Below are 22,048 nucleotides of genomic sequence, written 5' to 3'. Positions count from 1 at the left end.
CCCCTGTGGCTCAGGTGCTGGTGACTTTTTTTTCCCTGTGTCTCAGGTGCTGGTGACTTTTTCCTCCTGTGGCTCAGGTGCTGGTGACTATTTTTCCTCCTGTGGCTCACGTGTCGGTGCTGTTGTCCCCCTGTGGCTCAGGTGCTGGTGACTTTTTCCTCCTGTGGCTCAGGTGCTGGTGACTTTTTCATCCTGTGGCACAGGTGCTGGTGACTTTTCCTCCCGTGGCTCAGGTGTTGGTGACTTTTACCCCGTGTCTCAGGTGCTGGTGACTTTTTCCTCCTGTGGCTCATGTGTTGGTGGCTTTTTCTTCCTGTGTCTCAGGTGCTGGTGACTTTCCCCTGTGACTCAGGTGCTGGTGACTTTTTCCTCCTGTGGCTCAGGTGCTGGTGACTTTTTCCTCCTGTGGCTCAGGTGCTGGTGACTTTTTCCTCCTGTGGCTCAGGTTGTGGTGACTTTTTTTCCTCCTGTGGCACAGGTGCTGGTGACTTTTCCTCCCGTGTCTTAGGTGCTGGAGACTTTCCTCCTGTGGCTCAGGTGCTGATGACTTTTTCCTCCTGTTGCTCAGGTGCTGGTGACTTTTTCTTCCTGTGGCTCAGGTGCTGGTGACTTTTTCTTCCTGTGGCTCAGGTGCTGGTGACTTTTTCCTCCTGTTGCTCAGGTGCTGGTGACTTTTTCCTCCTGTGGCTCAGGTGCTGGTGACTTTTTTTCCCTGTGGCTCAGGTGCTGGTGACTTTTTCCTCATGTGTCTCAGGTGCTGGAGACTTTCCTCCTGTTGCTCAGGTGCTGGTGACTTTTTCCTCCTGTGGTTCAGGTGCTGATGACTTTTTCTTCCTGTGGCTCAGGTGCTGGTGACTTTTTCCTCCTGTTGCTCAGGTGCTGGTGACTTTTTCCTCCTGTTGCTCAGGTGCTGGTGACTTTTTCCTCCTGTGGTTCAGGTGCTGATGACTTTTTCTTCCTGTGGCTCAGGTGCTGGTGACTTTTTCCTCCTGTGGCTCAGGTGCTGGTGACTTTTACCCCATGTCTCAGGTGCTGGTGACTTTTCTCCTTCGTCTCATTGGGGGACACAGAGACTGTGGGTGTGTGCTTCTGCCGTCTGGAGGCCGACACTAAGTGTACAAAAAAAGAGTTAGCTCCTCCTCCGCCGCATACACCCTCGCCCCTAGGCCGGGCGTAACTCAGTTTTTGCTTAGTGTCTGATGGAGGCACACGCAGTCTGGAGCTCCAGACTAGATTTTTTTTTCTTTTTTTTTTTTCTTTTCCCTTTTTTTCTATGAAGATAAGACAGGGGCGACGGATCCTATAGAGAGGATCCGATCTCCCCAAATCATCAACGGGCGACCACGTGTGAGTAACCCTCCACGTGTCCTCTCCCGCACCGAGGGACACATCTGGGACTTTTTGCCAGACAACTATTTTTTTTTTTTAAAAGAGGGGCAACGCGTCCTGATAAGAGGATTCGGTTTCCCCATAACTTCATCAGGCGAGCACGTGTGAGCAGAACCAGGGGTCAGCCTCCACGTTGTTCCTCTCCTACAACAACAATGTATGGAGGCCCCTTCCACCCCTTGGTAGTGAGTCCAGGGGCTGAATTGGAGGCGCAGGTGAGCCGATCTAGTTTGTGGACGTGGCGAGTACAGGGGGAAGAAGCCGGTACCAGAAGTCCCCCCCCCCCCCCTGCCGGGGATGGAGCCCACGGCGGATGGCCCTGCTCACCTTTAATATTTGGGGGATCCGCTCCTGGAGCGCACCACAAGTTTGCCCCGGTGTGTAACGGTAGCCAGAGTGGCGTTGCAACCGGACGCCGCACACCGCGTGTACCGGAGTGCGGCCGGAAGCCCGCCGGCGGCCGCGGCCCCGCTGCAGGAGGAGGTCCGTGACTATCGCGCGAGGCCGCACGCCGACTTCCGGTGGTAGCCGGAAGTCCCGCCCACTGACGTCGGGGAGACGCGCTGTATAGGAGCAGGAGGCCTGGGGGTCAAGGGGTGGAAAACGGCGGGCGCACAGGTCCCGGAGAGGAGACTTCCGCCCTACCACCTCGCGTCCACGCATCCGGAGCTTCCCGGGGTACTTCAAACAGGAGTGGGACCCTGCCGGTGGGTGAGTGTAACTCCGTTTGGAGAACCGCACTGGTTGTCAGGGAAGGGGTTACCCTCCTCCTCCTTCTACCCTGCCTTCAGCCTGTGCAAGTATGTCTGCCAAAGGGAAAGCTCACTCTTTCCTTTACGCGGCTTGCGTGTCCTGTGGGGTCAGGCTGCCAAAGGCACAGGCGGGTAAATATTGTGAAGCCTGCGAGTCGGAGCGCGCCCAGGAGCCCCCCACTGTTTCTGAACCCAGGGGTCAGGACCCCCCGGAATGGGCGGTGTCCTTATCGCATTCTATGCTGTCCCTCACAAGGGCAATTGAATCCCTTCAAGGCCCGGGCAGGAACAAGGATGGTGGTCTGCCAGCGGAAGAGAGCTCGTCCTCGTCTCAGGACCCTCCAACCATTAGAGGTCGCTCCAGTACCAGGCAAGCTCATATCAAAAGGGCTCGTTCCCCGTCGGCCGGGCCCTCCAGGGCTTCGGCGGCGGGTATTAGGGCATCCCGTTCCCCGTCGCTGAGCTCAGGGAGCGATCAGGATGAAGGAGAGGAGGAGGAGGCCTGGAATCTAGAAAGCCTGGGGTTCCAGGACTCGGTGGACAGTCTCATTGAGGCAGTCAACCAGACATTAGAGATCGAGGACGAGGTGCCCACAGCCTCAGGTCACAAGGTCTCTTTCAAGAAATCCAGGCGACCACATAGAAGGTTTGCCACGCATCCGGAGTTTGAGGAGCTAGTCCAGAAACATAGAGAACACCCGGATAAGCGTTTTGCAATGCAAAAAGCGCTGCAAGCAAAGTATCCGTTTCCTCCTGAGCTCCATAAGGGTTGGGTAGAGTCGCCAGTAGTGGACCCACCGGTATCACGTTTAGCATCAAGATCGCTATTGTCGATATCCAGTGTTTCTTCTATAAAGGACCCAACTGATCGCCTCATGGACGGGCTTGCCCGCTCGGTATATGAGGCAGCAGGGTCGGCTCTGGCCCCCTCCTTTGCGGCAACTTGGGTGGCTAAGGCCATGGTTTCGTGGGGGGACGCTCTGTATAAGGCCCTCCAAGACAGGGATCTGCCCGCGGAGGTCTTGGAGGTGGCAAATCAGATATCAGGAGCGAGTGATTATCTTGTCAGCGCTTCACTGGACGCGGCCGAGTGTTCGGCTGTTGCGGCAGCGAATGCGATCGCCATTAGGCGTGCATTATGGCTGAGGCTGTGGAAAGCGGATTCTATCTCTAAAAAATCCTTAACTTCATTGCCTTTTCAGGGCAATCGGCTGTTCGGTGAGAAGCTGGACAAGCTTATCTCAGAAGCCACAGGGGGGAAAAGTAGTTTCCTCCCGCAGCAGAGAAGTTGCCCGGCATTCAGGCAAACGCAGAGGCGTTTTCGACCCTTTCGTAGCCCCTGGGGGGGGACTTCGGCCAGGGCATACTCCTCCGCAAACGATGGCCAGAGTAGGGAAAAGCAAGCCTCTTACAGGGCCAATCCGCTGGGTAGAGGCCGAGGCCGTTTGCCCAGAGCGAGGGGGGCCAGGTCCCAAAAACCTCCAGCTAAATGACTGGAGGCGCTCCGTACCTACGGACGACAGAGTGGGCGGACGCCTACTAGGGTTCAGCCACGTTTGGGTCGCAGTGACACGCGACACTTGGGTGGCAGAACTAATTTCGTCCGTGTACAAGATAGAGTTTGTCGGACGGCCACCACAGCGATTCTTCCGTTCCCGACTTTCCAAGACAGATTCGCAGGCGGAGAGTTTGTTACAGGCTATAATGACGCTACAGCGCAAAGGGGTCATCGCCCCAGTGCCGCAGGGCGAAGAGTCGCAGGGGTTTTACTCCAATCTGTTTTCGGTCCCCAAAAAAGACGGGACTGTGAGGCCGGTACTGGATCTAAAGATCCTGAACAGATTCATCAGGGTCAGGCGATTCCGGATGGAGTCCCTCCGCTCGATCATTGCAGCCATGGATCCAGGGGAATTCCTGGCCTCGATCGATGTGCAGGATGCATATCTGCATATTCCGATATTTCCCCCACACCAGAGGTTCCTGCGTTTTGCGATCGGAGGACGTCATTTCCAATTTGTGGCTCTGCCCTTCGGCTTAGCCACTGCCCCCAGAGTCTTTACAAAGATAATGGCGGTGGTTATGGCCATCCTGCATGCACGGGGCATAACGGTGTTACCTTACCTGGACGACCTTTTGGTAAAGGGGCCGTCGTTTCAGGAGTGCCAGGACAATGTCAGTATCACTCTGGATACCCTGGCCCGTCTGGGCTGGTTGATCAATCGGAGCAAGTCGTCCTTGGTTCCAGCCCAAAGAATCGTGTTCCTAGGCATGATTTTCGACACCTCCCGGGGGCTGGTGATCCTCCCTCAGGACAAGGCGCAAAAAATCAAGCAAGGGGTACGGAACCTTCTACAGCCGGGCACCAGATCCATCCGGTACGGCATGAGTGTGTTGGGCAGAATGGTGGCGGCGATGGAAGCAATCCCGTTTGCCCAGTTCCATCTCCGTCCGCTTCAGCATGCGCTCTTGACAGCATGGGACCGGAGGCTGCTGTCTCTCAGTCATCGGTGCAAGTTGTCTCCGCTGGTACGAGGTTCACTCCGGTGGTGGACTCGCGACTCGTCTCTGGTCCAGGGGAAACCCTTTCCCCCGGAACAATGGTTGGTGGTGACGACCGATGCAAGCCTGCAAGGTTGGGGAGCAGTTTTCCAGAGTCACATAGCCCAGGGGCGGTGGTCCGTTCAGGAGATAGTTCTCCCGATCAACATTCTGGAGATACGGGCAATACGATTGGCCCTGCAACATTTCCAGTGTTTCCTGAGACACCGGCCGGTGCGCATCCAGTCGGACAATGCTACAGCAGTAGCATATGTCAACCATCAAGGGGGCACGCGCAGCCAGGCAGCCATGCGCGAGGTCGGACTGGTACTGCGTTGGGCAGAGAAGAACCGCGTGGTAATTTCAGCGGTGCACATTCCAGGAGTCGAAAACTGGGCGGCAGATTTTCTCAGCCGACAGGGGGTCGCGGCAGGGGAATGGTCCCTGCACCCCGAGATCTTTCAGCAGATCTGCCAACGGTGGGGGACACCAGACGTGGACCTTATGGCATCCAGAGAGAATGCCAAAGTACAAAGGTTTGTCGCTCGATCCCTCGATCCGCAGGCAATCGCAGCAGACGCTCTGGTGCTCCCGTGGAGCCAGTTTCGTCTCCCGTACTTGTTCCCCCCGCTGCCGCCGCTTCCAAGAGTTATCAGGAAAATAAGGAGAGAGAAGGTTCCAGCAATTCTGCTGGCCCCAGACTGGCCCCGGCGGGCCTGGTATGCAGATCTGGTCCAACTAGTGGTGGACGTACCCTGGCGTCTTCCAGATCGGCCGGACTTACTGTCCCAAGGGCCGATCTGCCATCCGAACTTAGGGGCCCTGTGTTTGACGGCGTGGCCATTGAATCTTGGCTGTTAACACAGGCAGGATTCAGGCGCGATGTGGCGGCCACGATGGTGAGTGCCCGAAAGCCTTCCTCGGCGAGAGTATATCATCGAACTTGGGAAGTTTTTTTCCGTTGGTGTAGGGATCGTGAAGTGGCTCCTCTGGTTTTTTCGATCCCCAACGTACTGGCTTTTCTACAGGCAGGGCTGGACGCAGGGTTGGCTCCGAGTTCGCTCAGAACGCAAATCTCGGCCCTGTCGGTGCTTTTCCAACGAAAAGTCGCTTCCGTCTGGCAGGTTAGGACGTTTATGCAGGGGGTCGCACATTTAGTACCCCCCTATAAGGCGCCGACGGAATCATGGGACCTGAACTTGGTGCTCAGGGCCCTTCAGGAGGCTCCTTTCGAACCATTGCAAGAGGTCTCCTTACCTTACCTGTCCAGAAAGGTCGTTTTTCTAGTAGCTATAACGTCTATTAGGCGGGTTTCGGAATTGGCGGCCTTATCTTGTAAACCGCCGTTCCTGACCTTTTATAAAGATAAGGTAGTTTTAAGGCCAGCTCCTCCCTTCTTGCCGAAGGTTGTGTCTGCATTTCATATCAACGAAGACATTGTCTTACCCTTGTTTTGCCCGGCACCGGTGCACAGGGTAGAGAAGGCTTTGCACTCCCTGGATCTGGTAAGAGCTCTTAGAAGGTATGTGACAAGGACAGCGCCATTCCGCCAGACAGACTCTCTATTCGTGGTTCCAGAGGGGCGGCGGAAGGGGCTCGCTGCGTCCAGAGCGACTTTGGCCAGATGGGTTCGCCTGACGGTCCAAGAAGCTTATCAAATCAGTGGCACGCCGGTTCCGGCAGGGATCAAGGCTCACTCGGCACGGGCAGTGGGTGCCTCATGGGCACTGCGACACCAGGCTTCAGCGGAGCAGGTATGCAAAGCAGCTACCTGGTCCAGTTTGCATACGTTTGTCAAACATTATAACGTACATACCCAGGCATCCTCGGATGCAAGCCTGGGAAGAAAGATTCTCCAGGCAGCAGTTGCGCACCTCTAATCAGGGGCGCAAATTAGCATGGATTGGGTGAGCTAAGATCCCGCCCAGAGGACTGCTTTAGAACGTCCCACAGTCTCTGTGTCCCCCAATGAGACGAAGGAGAAACATGGATTTTTGTGAGTACTCACCGTAAAATCCTTTTCTCCGAGACGCTCATTGGGGGACACAGCACCCACCCTATCAGCCAGTTGGCATTTACTTATTTTGAGTTATACAAATCCTTGTACAAAGTTTAGGGTGGCCCCCTTTTTCAGACATATAGTTTCTTGCCTGAGTTTAAGGCGCGTTCTCCTACTGCTTATGCACTAAACTGAGTTACGCCCGGCCTAGGGGCGAGGGTGTATGCGGCGGAGGAGGAGCTAACTCTTTTTTTGTACACTTAGTGTCGGCCTCCAGACGGCAGAAGCACACACCCACAGTCTCTGTGTCCCCCAATGAGCGTCTCGGAGAAAAGGATTTTACGGTGAGTACTCACAAAAATCCATGTTTTTCCCCTGTGTCTCAGGTGCTGGTGACTTTTTTCCCCTGTGTCTCAGGTGCTGGTGACTGTTTTTCCTCCTGTGGCTCAGGTGCTGGTGACTTTTTCCTCCTGTGACTCAGGTGTTGGTGACTTTTTTCCTCCTCTGCCACAGGTGCTGGTGACTTTTCCTCCCGTGTCTCAGGTGCTGGTGACTCTTTTTCCCTGTGTCTCAGGTGCTGGTGACTCTTTTTCCCTGTGTCTCAGGTGCTGGTGACTCTTTTTCCCTGTGTCTCAGGTGCTGGTGACTCTTTTTCCCTGTGTCTCAGGTGCTGGTGACTCTTTTTCCCTGTGTCTCAGGTGCTGGTGAGTTTTACCCCATGTCTCAGGTGTTGCTGACTTTTTCCTCCTGTGGCTCAGTTGCTGGTGACTTTTTCCTCCTGTGGCTCAGGTGCTGGTGACTTTTCCTCCCGTGTCTCAGGTGCTGGTGACTCTTTTTCCCTGTGTCTCAGGTGCTGGTGACTCTTTTTCCCTGTGTCTCAGGTGGTGGTGACTTTTTCTTCCTGTGGCTCAGGTGCTGGTGACTTTTTCCTCCTGTGGCTCAGGTGCTGGTGACTTTTTTTCCTCCCGTGGCTCAGTTGCTGGTGACTTTTCCTCCCGTGTCTCAGGTGCTGGTGACTCTTTTCCCCTGTGTCTCAGGTGCTGGTGACTCTTTTTCCCTGTGTCTCAGGTGCTGGTGACTCTTTTTCCCTGTGTCTCAGGTGCTGGTGACTCTTTTTCCCTGTGTCTCAGGTGCTGGTGACTCTTTTTCCCTGTGTCTCAGGTGCTGGTGAGTTTTACCCCATGTCTCAGGTGCTGCTGACTTTTTCCTCCTGTGGCTCAGGTGCTGGTGACTTTTTCCTCCTGTGGCTCAGGTGCTGGTGACTTTTTTTCCTCCCGTGGCTCAGGTGCTGGTGACTTTTCCTCCCGTGTCTCAGGTGCTGGTGACTCTTTTTCCCTGTGTCTCAGGTGCTGGTGACTTTTTCCCTGTGTCTCAGGTGCTGGTGAGTTTTACCCTGTGTCTCAGGTGCTGCTGACTTTTTCCTCCTGTGGCTCAGGTGCTGGTGACTTTTTCCTCCTGTGGCTCAGGTGCTGGTGACTTTTTTTCCTCCCGTGGCTCAGGTGCTGGTGACTTTTCCTCCCGTGTCTCAGGTGCTGGTGACTCTTTTTCCCTGTGTCTCAGGTGCTGGTGACTTTTTCCCTGTGTCTCAGGTGCTGGTGAGTTTTACCCTGTGTCTCAGGTGCTGCTGACTTTTTCCTCCTGTGGCTCAGGTGTTGGTGACTTTTTCCTCCCGTGGCTCAGGTGCTGGTGACTTTTACCCCGTGTCTCAGGTGCTGGTGACTTTTCCTCCTGTGGCTCAGGTGCTGGTGACTTTTTCTTCCTGTGGCTCAGGTGCTGGTGACTTTTTCTTCCTGTGGCTCAGGTGCTGGTGACTTTTTCCTCCTGTGGCACAGGTGCTGGTAGCTTTTTTCCTCCTGTGGCTCAGGTGCTGGTGACTTTTTCTTCCTGTGGCTCAGGTGTTGGTGACTTTTTCTTCCTGTGGCTCAGGTGCTGGTGACTTTTTCTTCCTGTGGCTCAGGTGCTGGTGACTTTTTCCTCCTGTGGCTCAGGTGCTGGTGAGTTTTTCTTCCTGTGACTCAGGTGCTGGTGACTTTTTTTTCCTCCTGTGGCTCAGGTGCTGGTGACTTTTTCTTCCTGTGGCTCAGGTGCTGGTGACTTTTCCTCCTGTGGCTCAGGTGCTGGTGACTTTTTCCTCCTGTGACTCAGGTGCTGGTGACTTTTTTTCCTACTGTGGCTCAGGTGCTGGTGACTTTTTTCCTCCTGTGGCTCAGGTGCTGGTGACTTTTTCCTCCTGTGGCTCAGGTGCTGGTGACTTTTTTCTTCCTGTGACTCAGGTGCTGGTGACTTTTCTTCCTGTGGCTCAGGTGCTGGTGACTTTTTCCTCCTGTGGCTCAGGTGCTGGTGACTTTTTTCTTCCTGTGGCTCAGGTGCTGGTGACTTTTTCCTCCTGTGGCTCAGGTGCTGGTGACTTTTTCCTCCTGTGGCTCAGGTGCTGGTGACTTTTTCCTCCTGTGGCTCAGGTGCTGGTGACTTTTTCCTCCTGTGGCTCAGGTGCTGGTGACTTTTTCCTCCTGTGGCTCAGGTGCTGGTGACTTTTTCCTCCTGTGGCTCAGGTGCTGGTGACTTTTTCCTCCTATGGCTCAGGTGCTGGTGACTTTTTCCTCCTGTGGCTCAGGTGCTGGTGACTTTTTCCTCCTGTGGCTCAGGTGCTGGTGACTTTTTCCTCCTGTGGCTCAGGTGCTGGTGACTTTTTCCTCCTGTGGCTCAGGTGCTGGTGACTTTTTCCTCCTATGGCTCAGGTGCTGGTGACTTTTTCCTCCTGTGGCTCAGGTGCTGGTGACTTTTTTCTTTGTGTGACTCAGGTGCTGGTGACTTTTTCCTCCTGTGGCTCAGGTGCTGGTGACTTTTTTTTCCCCTGTTTCTCGGTTGCTGGCGACTTTTTCCACCTGAGGCTTGGTTGTTTGCAGTGGCCTCTCCTCCATGGTTTCGGGTGCCGGCGGCGTCCTCTCCTCCGGGGACTCGAGGCATTGATGCAGTTCATGTTTGTTTTGCAGGAACTGGGGAACCTCCGGCGTTTGGTTTGTCTGGACGTGTCGGAGAATAAGTTGGAGCAGCTTCCTGCGGAGATCAGCGGCCTCATCTCCCTCACCGACCTGCTGCTCTCTCAGAACCAGCTGGGCAGCATACCGGCGGGCATCGGTCAGTGATCTGCTACGAGCGCTCGTCTGCTCCTGTGTCCGTGGACTCACGTCTGTCATTCCCTCTCAGGTCAGCTCAAGCAGCTCTCTATCCTGAAGATCGACCAGAACCGGCTGCTCCAGATCACAGAGGCGATCGGGGACTGCGAGAACCTGAGCGAAATCATCCTGACCGAGAACCTACTGACGGTGTGTATTGTGGGGCTGACAACCTCACATGTACACAGGCGGGGTGTCAGTAATGGGGGCTGACAATCTCACATGTACACAGGCGGGGTGTCAGTAATGGGGGCTGACAATCTCACATGTACACAGGCGGGGTGTCAGTAATGGGGGGCTGACAACCTCACATGTACACAGGCGGGGTGTCAGTAATGGGGGCTGACAACCTCACATGTACACAGGCGGGGTGTCAGTAATGGGGGCCGACAACCTCACATGTACACAGGCGGGGTGTCAGTAATGGGGGCTGACAACCTCACATGTACACAGGCGGGGTGTCAGTAATGGGGGCTGACAACCTCACATGTACACAGGCGGGGTGTCAGTAATGGGGGCTGACAACCTCTCATGTACACAGGCGGAGTGTCAGTAATGGGGGGCTGACAATCTCACATGTACACAGGCGGGGTGTCAGTCATGGGGTCTGACAACCTCACATGTACACAGGCGGAGTGTCGGTAATGGGGGTCTGACAACCTCACATGTACACAGGCGGGGTGTCAGTCATGGGGGGGCTGACAACCTCACATGTACACAGGCGGGGTGTCAGTCATGGGGGGGCTGACAACCTCACATGTACACAGGCGGGGTGTCAGTCATGGGGGGGCTGACAATCTCACATGTACACAGGCGGGATGTCCGGAATGGGCGGGGCCGACAACCTTGCACACGATTTACGGTACTGTTGTCGGCTGGTTCTTTCCCTCCAGCATCTCCCGAAGTCCATTGGAAACCTCACAAAATTGACCAACCTGAATGTGGATCGCAACCGTCTGTCGTCTCTGCCCGTGGAGATCGGCGGCTGCTCCAGTCTGAACATGCTGTGTCTGCGCGATAATCAGCTGAGCGCCCTCCCGCCGGAGCTCGCCAGCGCCACCGAGCTGCACGTGCTGGACGTGGCCGGCAACAGGTGTGTGGTAGTCTGGGTCCTTGGCAACCAATCACAGCACAGATTTCTTATTGTGCTGTGTTAAACTGAAAGCTGCTCTCTGATTGGTCGCTATAGGCCACAAATCTTAATAATTGAGGACTAAAAGATTGTGGTGGTGAGATGTCTGGAGTCACAGGATGGCAGGGTGTGAGGTGGGTGTCATGGGAGATGGCAGGGTGGTCTCCGGGGGGTATGATTGGACAGGGGATGTCCCTCGATTGGGGCGATTGTGGGTGGTCTTTGCTTCTTCTGCACGTCTCCCTCTGTTATAAGTGGAGGCCTTGTGTCCCCCTCAGGCTGCTGAATTTGCCCTTCGCTCTGACGAACCTCAACCTGAAGGCGCTGTGGTTGGCGGAGAACCAGTCGCAGCCGATGCTGAAATTTCAGACGGAAGACGATGAGAAGACAGGATCCAAAGTGTTAACCTGTTACCTTCTGCCCCAGCAGCCGTCCCCGAGCATCGGTACCGTCTGTCTGGCCGACCTCTCTCTCCCATCTGTCTGGCCGTCCGTCCGGCCTCCCTCTGTCCCGTTCTTGCCGTCTGTCCGGCCTCCCTCTGTCCCGTTCTTGCCGTCTGTCCGGCCTCCCTCTGTCCCGTTCTTGCGGTCCGTCCGCCCTCCCTCTGTCCCGTTCTGGCCGTCCGTCCGCCCTCCCTCTGTCCCGTTCTGGCCGTCCGCCCGCCCTCCCTCTGTCCCGTTCTGGCCGTCCGTCCGCCCTCCCTCTGTCCCGTTCTGGCCGTCCGTCCGCCCTCCCTCTGTCCCGTTCTGGCCGTCCGTCCGCCCTCCCTCTGTCCCGTTCTGGCCGTCCGTCCGCCCTCCCTCTGTCCCGTTCTGGCCGTCCGTCCGCCCTCCCTCTGTCCCGTTGTGGCCGTCCGTCCGCCCTCCCTCTGTCCCGTTGTGGCCGTCCGTCCGCCCTCCCTCTGTCCCGTTGTGGCCGTCCGTCCGCCCTCCCTCTGTCCCGTTGTGGCCGTCCGTCCGCCCTCCCTCTGTCCCGTTGTGGCCGTCCGTCCGCCCTCCCTCTGTCCCGTTGTGGCCGTCCGTCCGCCCTCCCTCTGTCCCGTTGTGGCCGTCCGTCCGCCCTCCCTCTGTCCCGTTGTGGCCGTCCGTCCGCCCTCCCTCTGTCCCGTTGTGGCCGTCCGTCCGCCCTCTCTCTGTCCCGTTGTGGCCGTCCGTCCGCCCTCCCTCTGTCCCGTTGTGGCCGTCCGTCCGCCCTCCCTCTGTCCCGTTGTGGCCGTCCGTCCGCCCTCCCTCTGTCCCGTTGTGGCCGTCCGTCCGCCCTCCCTCTGTCCCGTTGTGGCCGTCCGTCCGCCCTCCCTCTGTCCCGTTGTGGCCGTCCGTCCGCCCTCCCTCTGTCCCGTTGTGGCCGTCCGTCCGCCCTCCCTCTGTCCCGTTGTGGCCGTCCGTCCGCCCTCCCTCTGTCCCGTTGTGGCCGTCGGACCGCCCTCCCTCTGTCCCGTTGTGGCCGCCCGGCCACCCGCCCTCTGTCCCGTTGTGGCCGTCCACCCTCTGTCCCGTTCTGACCGCCCGCCCTCTGTCCCGTTCTGGCCGCTTCTCTTGTTCGGCCGGCCGACCGCCATCCCCATCTCCCATTCTGGACGGCTGACCGCCCATGCTCCGTTGGGCCTCAGTTTTTAGCATTGCTCTCATGTTCACAGAGAGTCCTGTACTACAGAACAGTATTGATGACGGCTGGATAGATGGGAACCTGAATCGCGTCAGTGTCATTCAGTTCCAGGAGGAGCTGAAACCTGAGGAGGAGGATGATGAAGCTGCAGCAGAGCAGCGGGTAAGAGCTGGTGAGATGCTCTGCAGCCCCGGGGCTTTCTCTGCTAGGCCCGTTTACTCTTGTCTGTCTTCTGGGTTTCTCAGGGTCTGCAGAGGAGAGCAACGCCACACCCCAGCGAACTGAAGGTGATGAAGAGAGGAATCGAGGAGCGGCGCAATGAGGGCTACATCGCCAGGGCAGACACGACGTCCCCCAGTGATGAGGTGAGCTTGGGTTGCTCTGCTCGCAGGGGCACCTCGTTTTTTTCATCGTCCCAGTGAGATATGTGATTTCTCGCTGTAGGATAAGCGTCTCAGTGGAGTCTCCAGTCAGAGTGGAGATTCGCAGCGTAGCGGTAGCACCGTCTCTGCCGGATACCAGGAGGATCATCATCCCGCAACACAGCACCGAACGGAGCACCAAGAGCCGGAGGAGGAGGAAGACGAGACGCCGGCAGATGAGATGGAGGTGGAATACGTGGAGGTAGCGCAGTGTAGATCTAGAGCATGGCACGAGGAGGCAGGGGCTTCTGCACACTCATCTTTCACCTCTCCCCTGCAGCACTCCGTGCACTTTGCTGAGGAGACTTTAGTACATTGCGATGATGAAGACGATGACTTTGACGAGGACCGGGGGTCTCCGGGGAAGAAACGTCTGATCCGCAAGGATACCCCACATTATAAGAAGCACTCTAAGATCACCAAGCTGCCCAACACGGAGGCCGTGGTGGCACTTCTCCAGGGACAGAGCCCCTGTGCCCTTGACGAGGATGGCGACCACAAAGGCTTCTTCAGGTGTTCGCAGCAAGAAGAGGACGAGGTGGAGGGCTGGCCTCCAGAGGAGAGTAGGGAAGAGAGGCACCACAGCTCGCAGCAGAACGTCAAGGTACAGGGGTTTATCAGAAGCCCTAGACACGACATGCCACCCCACTTGCACTGCACCATTGCCACATAAATCACTGGTTTCTACACTTACCAATGCCTGAATTGTTCGCTCATTAACCACTGTGGGGCAGCAGATCAACAGGTGGGGGGGCACTGAAATCCGGCCCATCAATTATCTCTATACATGGTCCCTGCAGCCTCAGCCCACCACAAGAGAAGACGGGGAGAGGTTATGACTAAGGGTTTTCACCGGCTGGAAGTGACCTAAACATTTGCCAAGTGGTGTTTAATGGCCTGTTCATACAGCAGAACATGTGTGCCACTGCCCGTCATCTCCCAGACAGCACCTCTGCTGTTTTGCCCCTCCCGTCAACTCCCAGATTGCTCCTGTCTGCTATGGTGTGCCACTGCCCATTACTTCCCAGACTGCACCTCTCTGCTCTCGTGTGCCACCACCCGTCACCTCCCAGATTGCACCTCTCTATCGTGTGCTATCACCCGTCACCTCCCAGACTTTACCTCTCCACTATCGTGTGCTATCACCCATCACCTGCCAAACTGCACCTCTCCACTGTCATGTGCCACCGCCTGTCACCTCCCAGACTGCATTTCTCTATCGTGTGTCTCCGCCCATCACCTCCCAGATTGTACCTCTCTCCTATCGTTTGCCACCGCCCATCACCTCCCAGACTGCACCTCTCTGCTGTCTTGTACCACCGTCGTCCTCTCCCAGACTGCAACTCTCCACTGTCAAGTACCCTGACACGTTACCTCCCAGACTATACTTTGTTGTGTACCACGGCTTGTCACCTCTCAGACTGCACCTCTCTACTGTTGTGTACCACAATTCATCACCTCCCAAACTGCACCTCTCTGCTGTTGTGTACCACAATTCATCACCTCCCAGACTGCACCTCTCCGCTGTTGTGTGCCACAGCCCATCACCTCCTCACTATTGCCCTGCAGCTTTGCATCTCCTCCACGTTGTCCCGCCAGCGCCAATGTCCTGTGTGCTCTTAAAGAGGACTTGCACCTCCAGTGCCCCGAGCTCGGTGATGACTCTCGGATGTTTTTCTGGTGTTGGTTCCCTTTAATTTAAGCTAATCCAGTGCTGGGCTCACAGTGTGTTGCTTCTGTGCTGCTGTTCTCTGTTGTCTGCCCCGGAGGAGCCTCTCTACAGGTGGGTTCATGGTGTTGGGTATTTTTGGTCATTTTGCTCCACTAATCCGCATGCCTGTCTCTCTCTCCCGTCTCCTGCTCGTCTGTCTGCTGCTCTAACAGGGTGTGTCGTTTGATCAAGTGAATAATCTTCTGATTGAGCCTGCTCGGATAGAGGAGGAAGAGGTGTGTACCCAGCCTGGCACTGCCCGCATGCCACCCTTGCCCTCCACTGCCCGCGTGCTACCCCTGCCCTCCAATCCCCCAAATCACTCAGCAGAACCTGCGCATCCCCTGCAGGGTCCACGGGTGTCGGGCATGGCGTCTGTCCTATTTCCCCAGGGTCTGAGTGATGTGTGCATGGTGAGACTGATCCTGTGTGATGTGAGGAAGAAGCAGTGACATCACTGAGAATGTCTCCTATCCATCAATAGAGATCAGAGGTGACATCACTGAGAATGTCTCCTATCCATCAATAGAGATCAGAGGTGACATCACTGAGAATGTCTCCTATCCATCAATAGAGATCAGAGGTGACATCACTGAGAATGCCTCCTATCCATCACTAGAGATCAGAGGTGACATCACTGAGAATGCCTCCTATCCATCACTAGAGATCAGCGGTGACATCACTGAGAATGTCTCCTATCCATCAATAGAGATCAACAGTGACATCACTGAGAATGTCTCCTATCCATCACCAGAGATCAGGTGACAGCACTGAGAATGTCTCCTACCCATCACCAGAGATCAGAGGTGACATCACTGAGAATGCCTCCTATCCATCACTAGAGATCAGCGGTGACATCACTGAGAATGTCTCCTATCCATCACCAGAGATCAGAGGTGACATCACTAAGAATGTCTCCTATCCATCACTAGAGATCAGAGGTGACATCACTGAGAATGTCTCCTATCCATCACTAGAGATCAGCGGTGACATCACTGAGAATGCCTCCTATCCATCACCAGAGATCAGCGGTGACATCACTGAGAATGTCTCCTATCCATCACCAGAGATCAGAGGTGACATCACTGAGAATGTCTCCTATCCATCACTAGAGATCAGCGGTGACATCACTGAGAATGCCTCCTATCCATCACTAGAGATCAGAGGTGACATCACTGAGAATGTCTCCTATCCATCACTAGAGATCAGCGGTGACATCACTGAGAATGTCTCCTATCCATCACTAGAGATCAGAGGTGACATCACTGAGAATGTCTCCTATCCATCACTAGAGATCAGCGGTGACATCACTGAGAATGCCTCCTATCCATCACCATAGATCAGCGGTGACATCACTGAGAATGTCTCCTATCCATCACTAGAGATCAGCGGTGACATCACTGAGAATGCCTCCTATCCATCACCATAGATCAGCGGTGACCACTGAGAATGTCTCCTATCCATCACCATAGATCAGAGGTGACATCACTGAGAATGTCTCCTATCCATCACCATAGATCAGCGGTAACATCACTGAGAATGCCTCCTATCCATCACCATAGATCAGCGGTGACATCACTGAGAATGCCTCCTATCCATCACCAGAGATCAGAGGTGACATCACTGAGAATGCCTCCTATCCATCACCAGAGATCAGAGGTGACATCACTGAGAATGCCTCCTATCCATCACCAGAGATCAGAGGTGACATCACTGAGAATGCCTCCTATCCATCACCATAGATCAGCGGTGACATCACTGAGAATGCCTCCTATCCCTCACTAGAGATCAGAGGTGACATCACTGAGAATGTCTCCTATCCATCACTAGAGATCAGCGGTGACATCACTGAGAATGCCTCCTATCCATCACCATAGATCAGCGGTGACATCACTGAGAATGTCTCCTATCCATCACTAGAGATCAGCGGTGACATCACTGAGAATGCCTCCTATCCATCACTAGAGATCAGAGGTGACATCACTGAGAATGCCTCCTATCCATCACTAGAGATCAGCGGTGACATCACTGAGAATGCCTCCTATCCATCACTAGAGATCAGTGGTGACATCACTGAGAATGCCTCCTATCCATCACCAGAGATCAGAGGTGACATCACTGAGAATGTCTCCTATCCATCACCATAGATCAGAGGTGACATCACTGAGAATGCCTCCTATCCATCACCATAGATCAGAGGTGACATCACTGAGAATGCCTCCTATCCATCACCAGAGATCAGCGGTGACATCACTGAGAATGCCTCCTATCCCTCACTAGAGATCAGAGGTGACATCACTGAGAATGTCTCCTATCCATCACCAGAGATCAGAGGTGACATCACTGAGAATGCCTCCTATCCCTCACTAGAGATCAGAGGTGACATCACTGAGAATGTCTCCTATCCATCACTAGAGATCAGAGGTGACATCACTGAGAATGTCTCCTATCCATCACTAGAGATCAGAGGTGACATCACTGAGAATGCCTCCTATCCATCACCAGAGATCAGAGGTGACATCACTGAGAATGCCTCCTATCCATCACCAGAGATCGGAGGTGACATCACTGAGAATGTCTCCTATCCATCACTAGAGATCAGCGGTGACATCACTGAGAATATCTCCTATCCATCACTAGAGATCGGAGGTGACATCACTGAGAATGCCTCCTATCCATCACCAGAGATCGGAGGTGACATCACTGAGAATGTCTCCTATCCATCACCAGAGATCGGAGGTGACATCACTGAGAATGTCTCCTATCCATCACTAGAGATCGGAGGTGACATCACTGAGAATGTCTCCTATCCATCACTAGAGATCGGAGGTGACATCACTGAGAATGTCTCCTATCCATCACTAGAGATCAGAGGTGACATCACTGAGAATGTCTCCTATCCATCACCATAGATCAGAGGTGACATCACTGAGAATGCCTCCTATCCATCATCAGAGGTGACATCACTGAGAATGTCTCCTATCCATCACTAGAGATCAGAGGTGACATCACTGAGAATGTCTCCTATCCATCACCAGAGATCAGAGGTGACATCACTGAGAATGCCTCCTATCCATCACTAGTGATCAGAGGTGACATCACTGAGAATGTCTCCTATCCATCACCATAGATCAGAGGTGACATCACTGAGAATGTCTCCTATCCATCACCATAGATCAGAGGTGACATCACTGAGAATGTCTCCTATCCGTCACTAGTGATCAGAGGTGACATCACTGAGAATGTCTCCTATCCATCACCATAGATCAGAGGTGACATCACTGAGAATGTCTCCTATCCATCACCAGAGATCAGAGGTGACATCACTGAGAATGTCTCCTATCCATCACTAGAGATCAGAGGTGACATCACTGAGAATGTCTCCTATCCATCACTAGAGATCAGCGGTGACATCACTGAGAATGCCTCCTATCCATCACTAGAGATCAGCGGTGACATCACTGAGAATGCCTCCTATCCATCACTAGAGATCAGAGGTGACATCACTGAGAATGTCTCCTATCCATCACTAGAGATCAGAGGTGACATCACTGAGAATGTCTCCTATCCCTCACTAGAGATCAGAGGTGACATCACTGAGAATGTCTCCTATCCATCACTAGAGATCAGCGGTGACATCACTGAGAATGCCTCCTATCCATCACTAGAGATCAGCGGTGACATCACTGAGAATGCCTCCTATCCATCACCAGAGATCGGAGGTGACATCACTGAGAATGCCTCCTATCCATCACCAGAGATCGGAGGTGACATCACTGAGAATGCCTCCTATCCATCATCAGAGGTGACATCACTGAGAATGTCTCCTATCCATCACTAGAGATCAGAGGTGACATCACTGAGAATGCCTCCTATCCATCACTAGAGATCAGAGGTGACATCACTGAGAATGCCTCCTATCCATCACTAGAGATCGGAGGTGACATCACTGAGAATGCCTCCTATCCATCACTAGAGATCGGAGGTGACATCACTGAGAATGCCTCCTATCCATCACCAGAGATCAGAGGTGACATCACTGAGAATGCCTCCTATCCATCATCAGAGGTGACATCACTGAGAATGTCTCCTATCCATCATCAGAGGTGACATCACTGAGAATGTCTCCTATCCATCATCAGAGGTGACATCACTGAGAATGCCTCCTATCCATCACTAGAGATCAGAGGTGACATCACTGAGAATGGCTCCTATCCATCACCAGAGATCAGAGGTGACATCACTGAGAATGGCTCCTATCCATCACTAGAGATCAGAGGTGACATCACTGAGAATGCCTCCTATCCATCATCAGAGGTGACATCACTGAGAATGCCTCCTATCCATCACTAGAGATCAGAGGTGACATCACTGAGAATGCCTCCTATCCATCATCAGAGGTGACATCACTGAGAATGCCTCCTATCCATCATCAGAGGTGACATCACTGAGAATGCCCTCTGTACATTTGCTGTAGGTCAGATTTTTCACTGGACAGGACTGCAGCTCTGTATGTGACTGGAGCGTGGTGGCTGCAGCTCTGCATGTGACTGGAGCGCAGAGGCTGCAGCTCTACATGTGACTGGGGTGCGGTGGTTGATACTGATTAGTGGGTGCTGCTCTGGGTGTTACTGGAGCACGGTGGCTGCAGCTCTGGGTGTGACTGGAGTGTAGCACATGGCTGGATCAGTGTCACCCTGCATTATTCGGAGTCTCGAGCACAGGATATCACTCGTCCCCTGGTTCTCCTGCGGGTGCTCTTTGGGGTCTGCTTGGCTTATTTTCGGGGGTGGTCTGATATCCTTTCTGCTCCCTCTGTACCCCAGTAACTGGCTCTGTCTTCTGCTTCCAGCTTACTCTCACCATCCTGCGGCAGACGGGGGGTCTGGGTATCAGCATTGCAGGGGGCAAAGGGTCTACCCCCTACAAGGGAGATGATGAGGTGAGTGGTGGGGGTGGGGCTGAGTCTGTGAATTGAGGGGGGTTCTGTATGATATCACATGGGGACATGCTGCATGCATCCTATGGGGGGTGTTATAATCCGATCTCCCCCTCTGCGTGTACTTGGGAATCTGCCAGTCTCCAGATGGCAGATTTGGGGGTCTCTCTGGGGCGGCTCTGACTCCAATACGTCTCCTTACAGGGGATCTTCATCTCACGAGTAGCTGAGGAGGGGCCCGCAGCCCGTGCGGGGGTCAGAGTGGGGGACAAACTCCTAGAGGTGAGTGATGAGCCGGGCAGAGGGCTCTGAGAAGCCGCCTGCCATTTCCAGAATTCCTCTACATCTTTCATGGAGGTGTAATTTCACTGTGTGAGAGTATATACAGTGGCTTGTGAAAGTATTCACCCCCCTTTGTTTTTACTTATTTTGTTACATTATAACCCGTGTGTTAATATTCTTGTAATTCGATTTGTGATGCATCAGCACTAATTAGTCTTATCTTGGTGAAGTGAGAAAAAAATAATCATAAAATACATTTATAAAATAACTAAAAGTTGTCATGTGCATACGTATTCACCCGTTTTCCCATTAACCCCCTATACATTTATAATGCAAGCAATTCCCTTCATAAGACCCATGCTTAATGACTGGATGCCGCCTGTGTACAACCTAAGAGTCAAGTGTCTGTCAGTATATACACTTTACCTTCTCCGGAAGACCACAGAGGCTGCAGCACCATTAACAAGAGGCACCACTAACCAAACACCGCTGTGAAGACCAAGGTGATCTCCAAGCACCACCGTGAAGACCAAGGTGATCTCCAAGCACCACCGTGAAGACCAAGGTTATCTCCAAACACCACCGTGAAGACCATGGTGATCTCCAAGCACCACCGTGAAGACCAAGGTGATCTCCAAGCACCACCGTGAAGACCAAGGTGATCTCCAAGCACCACCGTGAAGACCAAGGTGATCTCCAAGCACCACCGTGAAGACCAAGGTGATCTCCAAGCACCACCGTGAAGACCAAGGTGATCTCCAAGCACCACCGTGAAGACCAAGGTGATCTCCAAGCACCACCGTGAAGACCAAGGTGATCTCCAAGCACCACCGTGAAGACCAAGGTGATCTCCAAGCACCACCGTGAAGACCAAGGTGATCTCCAAAGCAAGTCAAGATTGACTTTTAAAAAAAATCTCCCAATTTCTGATGATCCCCCCGACGCACCATCAAATCCATTTTCAGATGGAAATAAATGGTACAACAACAAACCTGCCAAGAGAGGGCACCCAGCAAAGCTCTCATTGATTAATGCAAGGAGGGCATTAATCAGTGAGGCTGCACAGAGACCAAAGGTAGCCCTGAAGGAGCTCCAGAGTTCCCAAGCAGAGACAGGAATATCTGTCCATACAACCACAATAAGCCGAATGCTTTCTAGAGGGTGCCTTTATGGAAGAGTAGGCAGAAAAAAGCCTCTACTTGCACATAGAAATTGTAAGGCTCATTTTGAGTTGGCCAAAAGCCATGTTGGAGAACCTAAATGTATGGAGGAAGGTACTGTTGTCAGAGGAGATCAAAAGTGAACTTTTTGGCCACCAAGCTAAACGCTATGTCTAGCACCAAACCAACACCGCTTATCAGACCAAGAACTCCATCCCCACAGTGAAACATGATGGTGGTAGCATCATGCCAGGATTTGTTTTTTACCCAGGGACAGGGAAAATGGTCTGAGTCAAGGGGAAGATGGATAGTGCGAAATACAGGGATATGCTTGAGCAAAACCTGTTTCAGTTTGTCCCAGTCTCAGATCACTGACAGAGGTTCAACTTCCAACAATACAATGACCCAAAGAAAAGTTATAAAGCAACACTTGAGTGGTGTAAGGAGAAACGTAAGTGTTCTGAAGTGGCTGAGTCAAAGCCGAAACCATAATCCAAGGGAGAATCTGTGGTCAGACATGAAGATCGCTGTTCACCAGAGGAAACATCTAACCTGATGGCGTTGGAGCAGTTTTGCCTTGAAGAATGGGAAAAAATCCCAGTGGCCAGATGTGGAAAGCTCATAGAGACTTATCCAAAGTGACTTGCAGCTGTAATTGCCGCAAAAGGAGCATCTACAACAGTATTGCCCAACTCCAGTCCTCAAGAGCCACCAACAGGTCATGTTTTCAGGATTTCCCTTAAAATTGCACAGGTGAAATCTGCTCAACTTCACAGGCAATAATTCCACCACCTGGGCGATACTAAGGTGTAGTGAAAATATGTGTATGCATGGCTGGCAGGTATCTAGCATGTTTCCAGTCTGCAACTCTTCACAAAAGTCACACATAAGTTATCCTGAGAAAATGCAGTTTCCTGGTCTCCAACCCCAAGGGGCCTTCCTG

The 22,048-nt window shown here is 53.6% G+C and overlaps 1 protein-coding gene across 18 annotated transcripts in view; it reads left to right on the top strand.

Annotated features, from left to right (window-relative positions):
* The window catches only part of SCRIB (scribble planar cell polarity protein), a 221,537-nt gene that overhangs the window by 58,060 nt on the left and 141,429 nt on the right, over positions 1-22,048 (top strand). For 15 of the 18 annotated variants that reach the window (XM_073543279.1, XM_073543274.1, XM_073543276.1 and 12 more), the window contains exons 8-18: positions 9,672-9,816; positions 9,886-10,004; positions 10,748-10,947; positions 11,265-11,431; positions 12,623-12,753; positions 12,837-12,956; positions 13,036-13,215; positions 13,294-13,617; positions 14,898-14,960; positions 19,577-19,666; positions 19,868-19,945. In XM_073543279.1, coding sequence (XP_073399380.1) covers positions 9,672-9,816; positions 9,886-10,004; positions 10,748-10,947; positions 11,265-11,431; positions 12,623-12,753; positions 12,837-12,956; positions 13,036-13,215; positions 13,294-13,617; positions 14,898-14,960; positions 19,577-19,666; positions 19,868-19,945 — 1,617 coding nt within the window. The remainder of the gene's footprint in view (positions 1-9,671; positions 9,817-9,885; positions 10,005-10,747; positions 10,948-11,264; positions 11,432-12,622; positions 12,754-12,836; positions 12,957-13,035; positions 13,216-13,293; positions 13,618-14,897; positions 14,961-19,576; positions 19,667-19,867; positions 19,946-22,048) is intronic. The other 3 variants (XM_073543277.1, XM_073543282.1, XM_073543284.1) reach the window with 3 other exon arrangements.

The sequence above is a fragment of the Dendrobates tinctorius genome, unplaced genomic scaffold, assembly GCF_039654945.1.
Source record: "Dendrobates tinctorius isolate UK_male_01 unplaced genomic scaffold, ASM3965494v1 ptg000130l, whole genome shotgun sequence".
NCBI lineage: Eukaryota > Metazoa > Chordata > Amphibia > Anura > Dendrobatidae > Dendrobates > Dendrobates tinctorius.
This window is presented reverse-complemented; position numbering and strand designations above follow the sequence as displayed.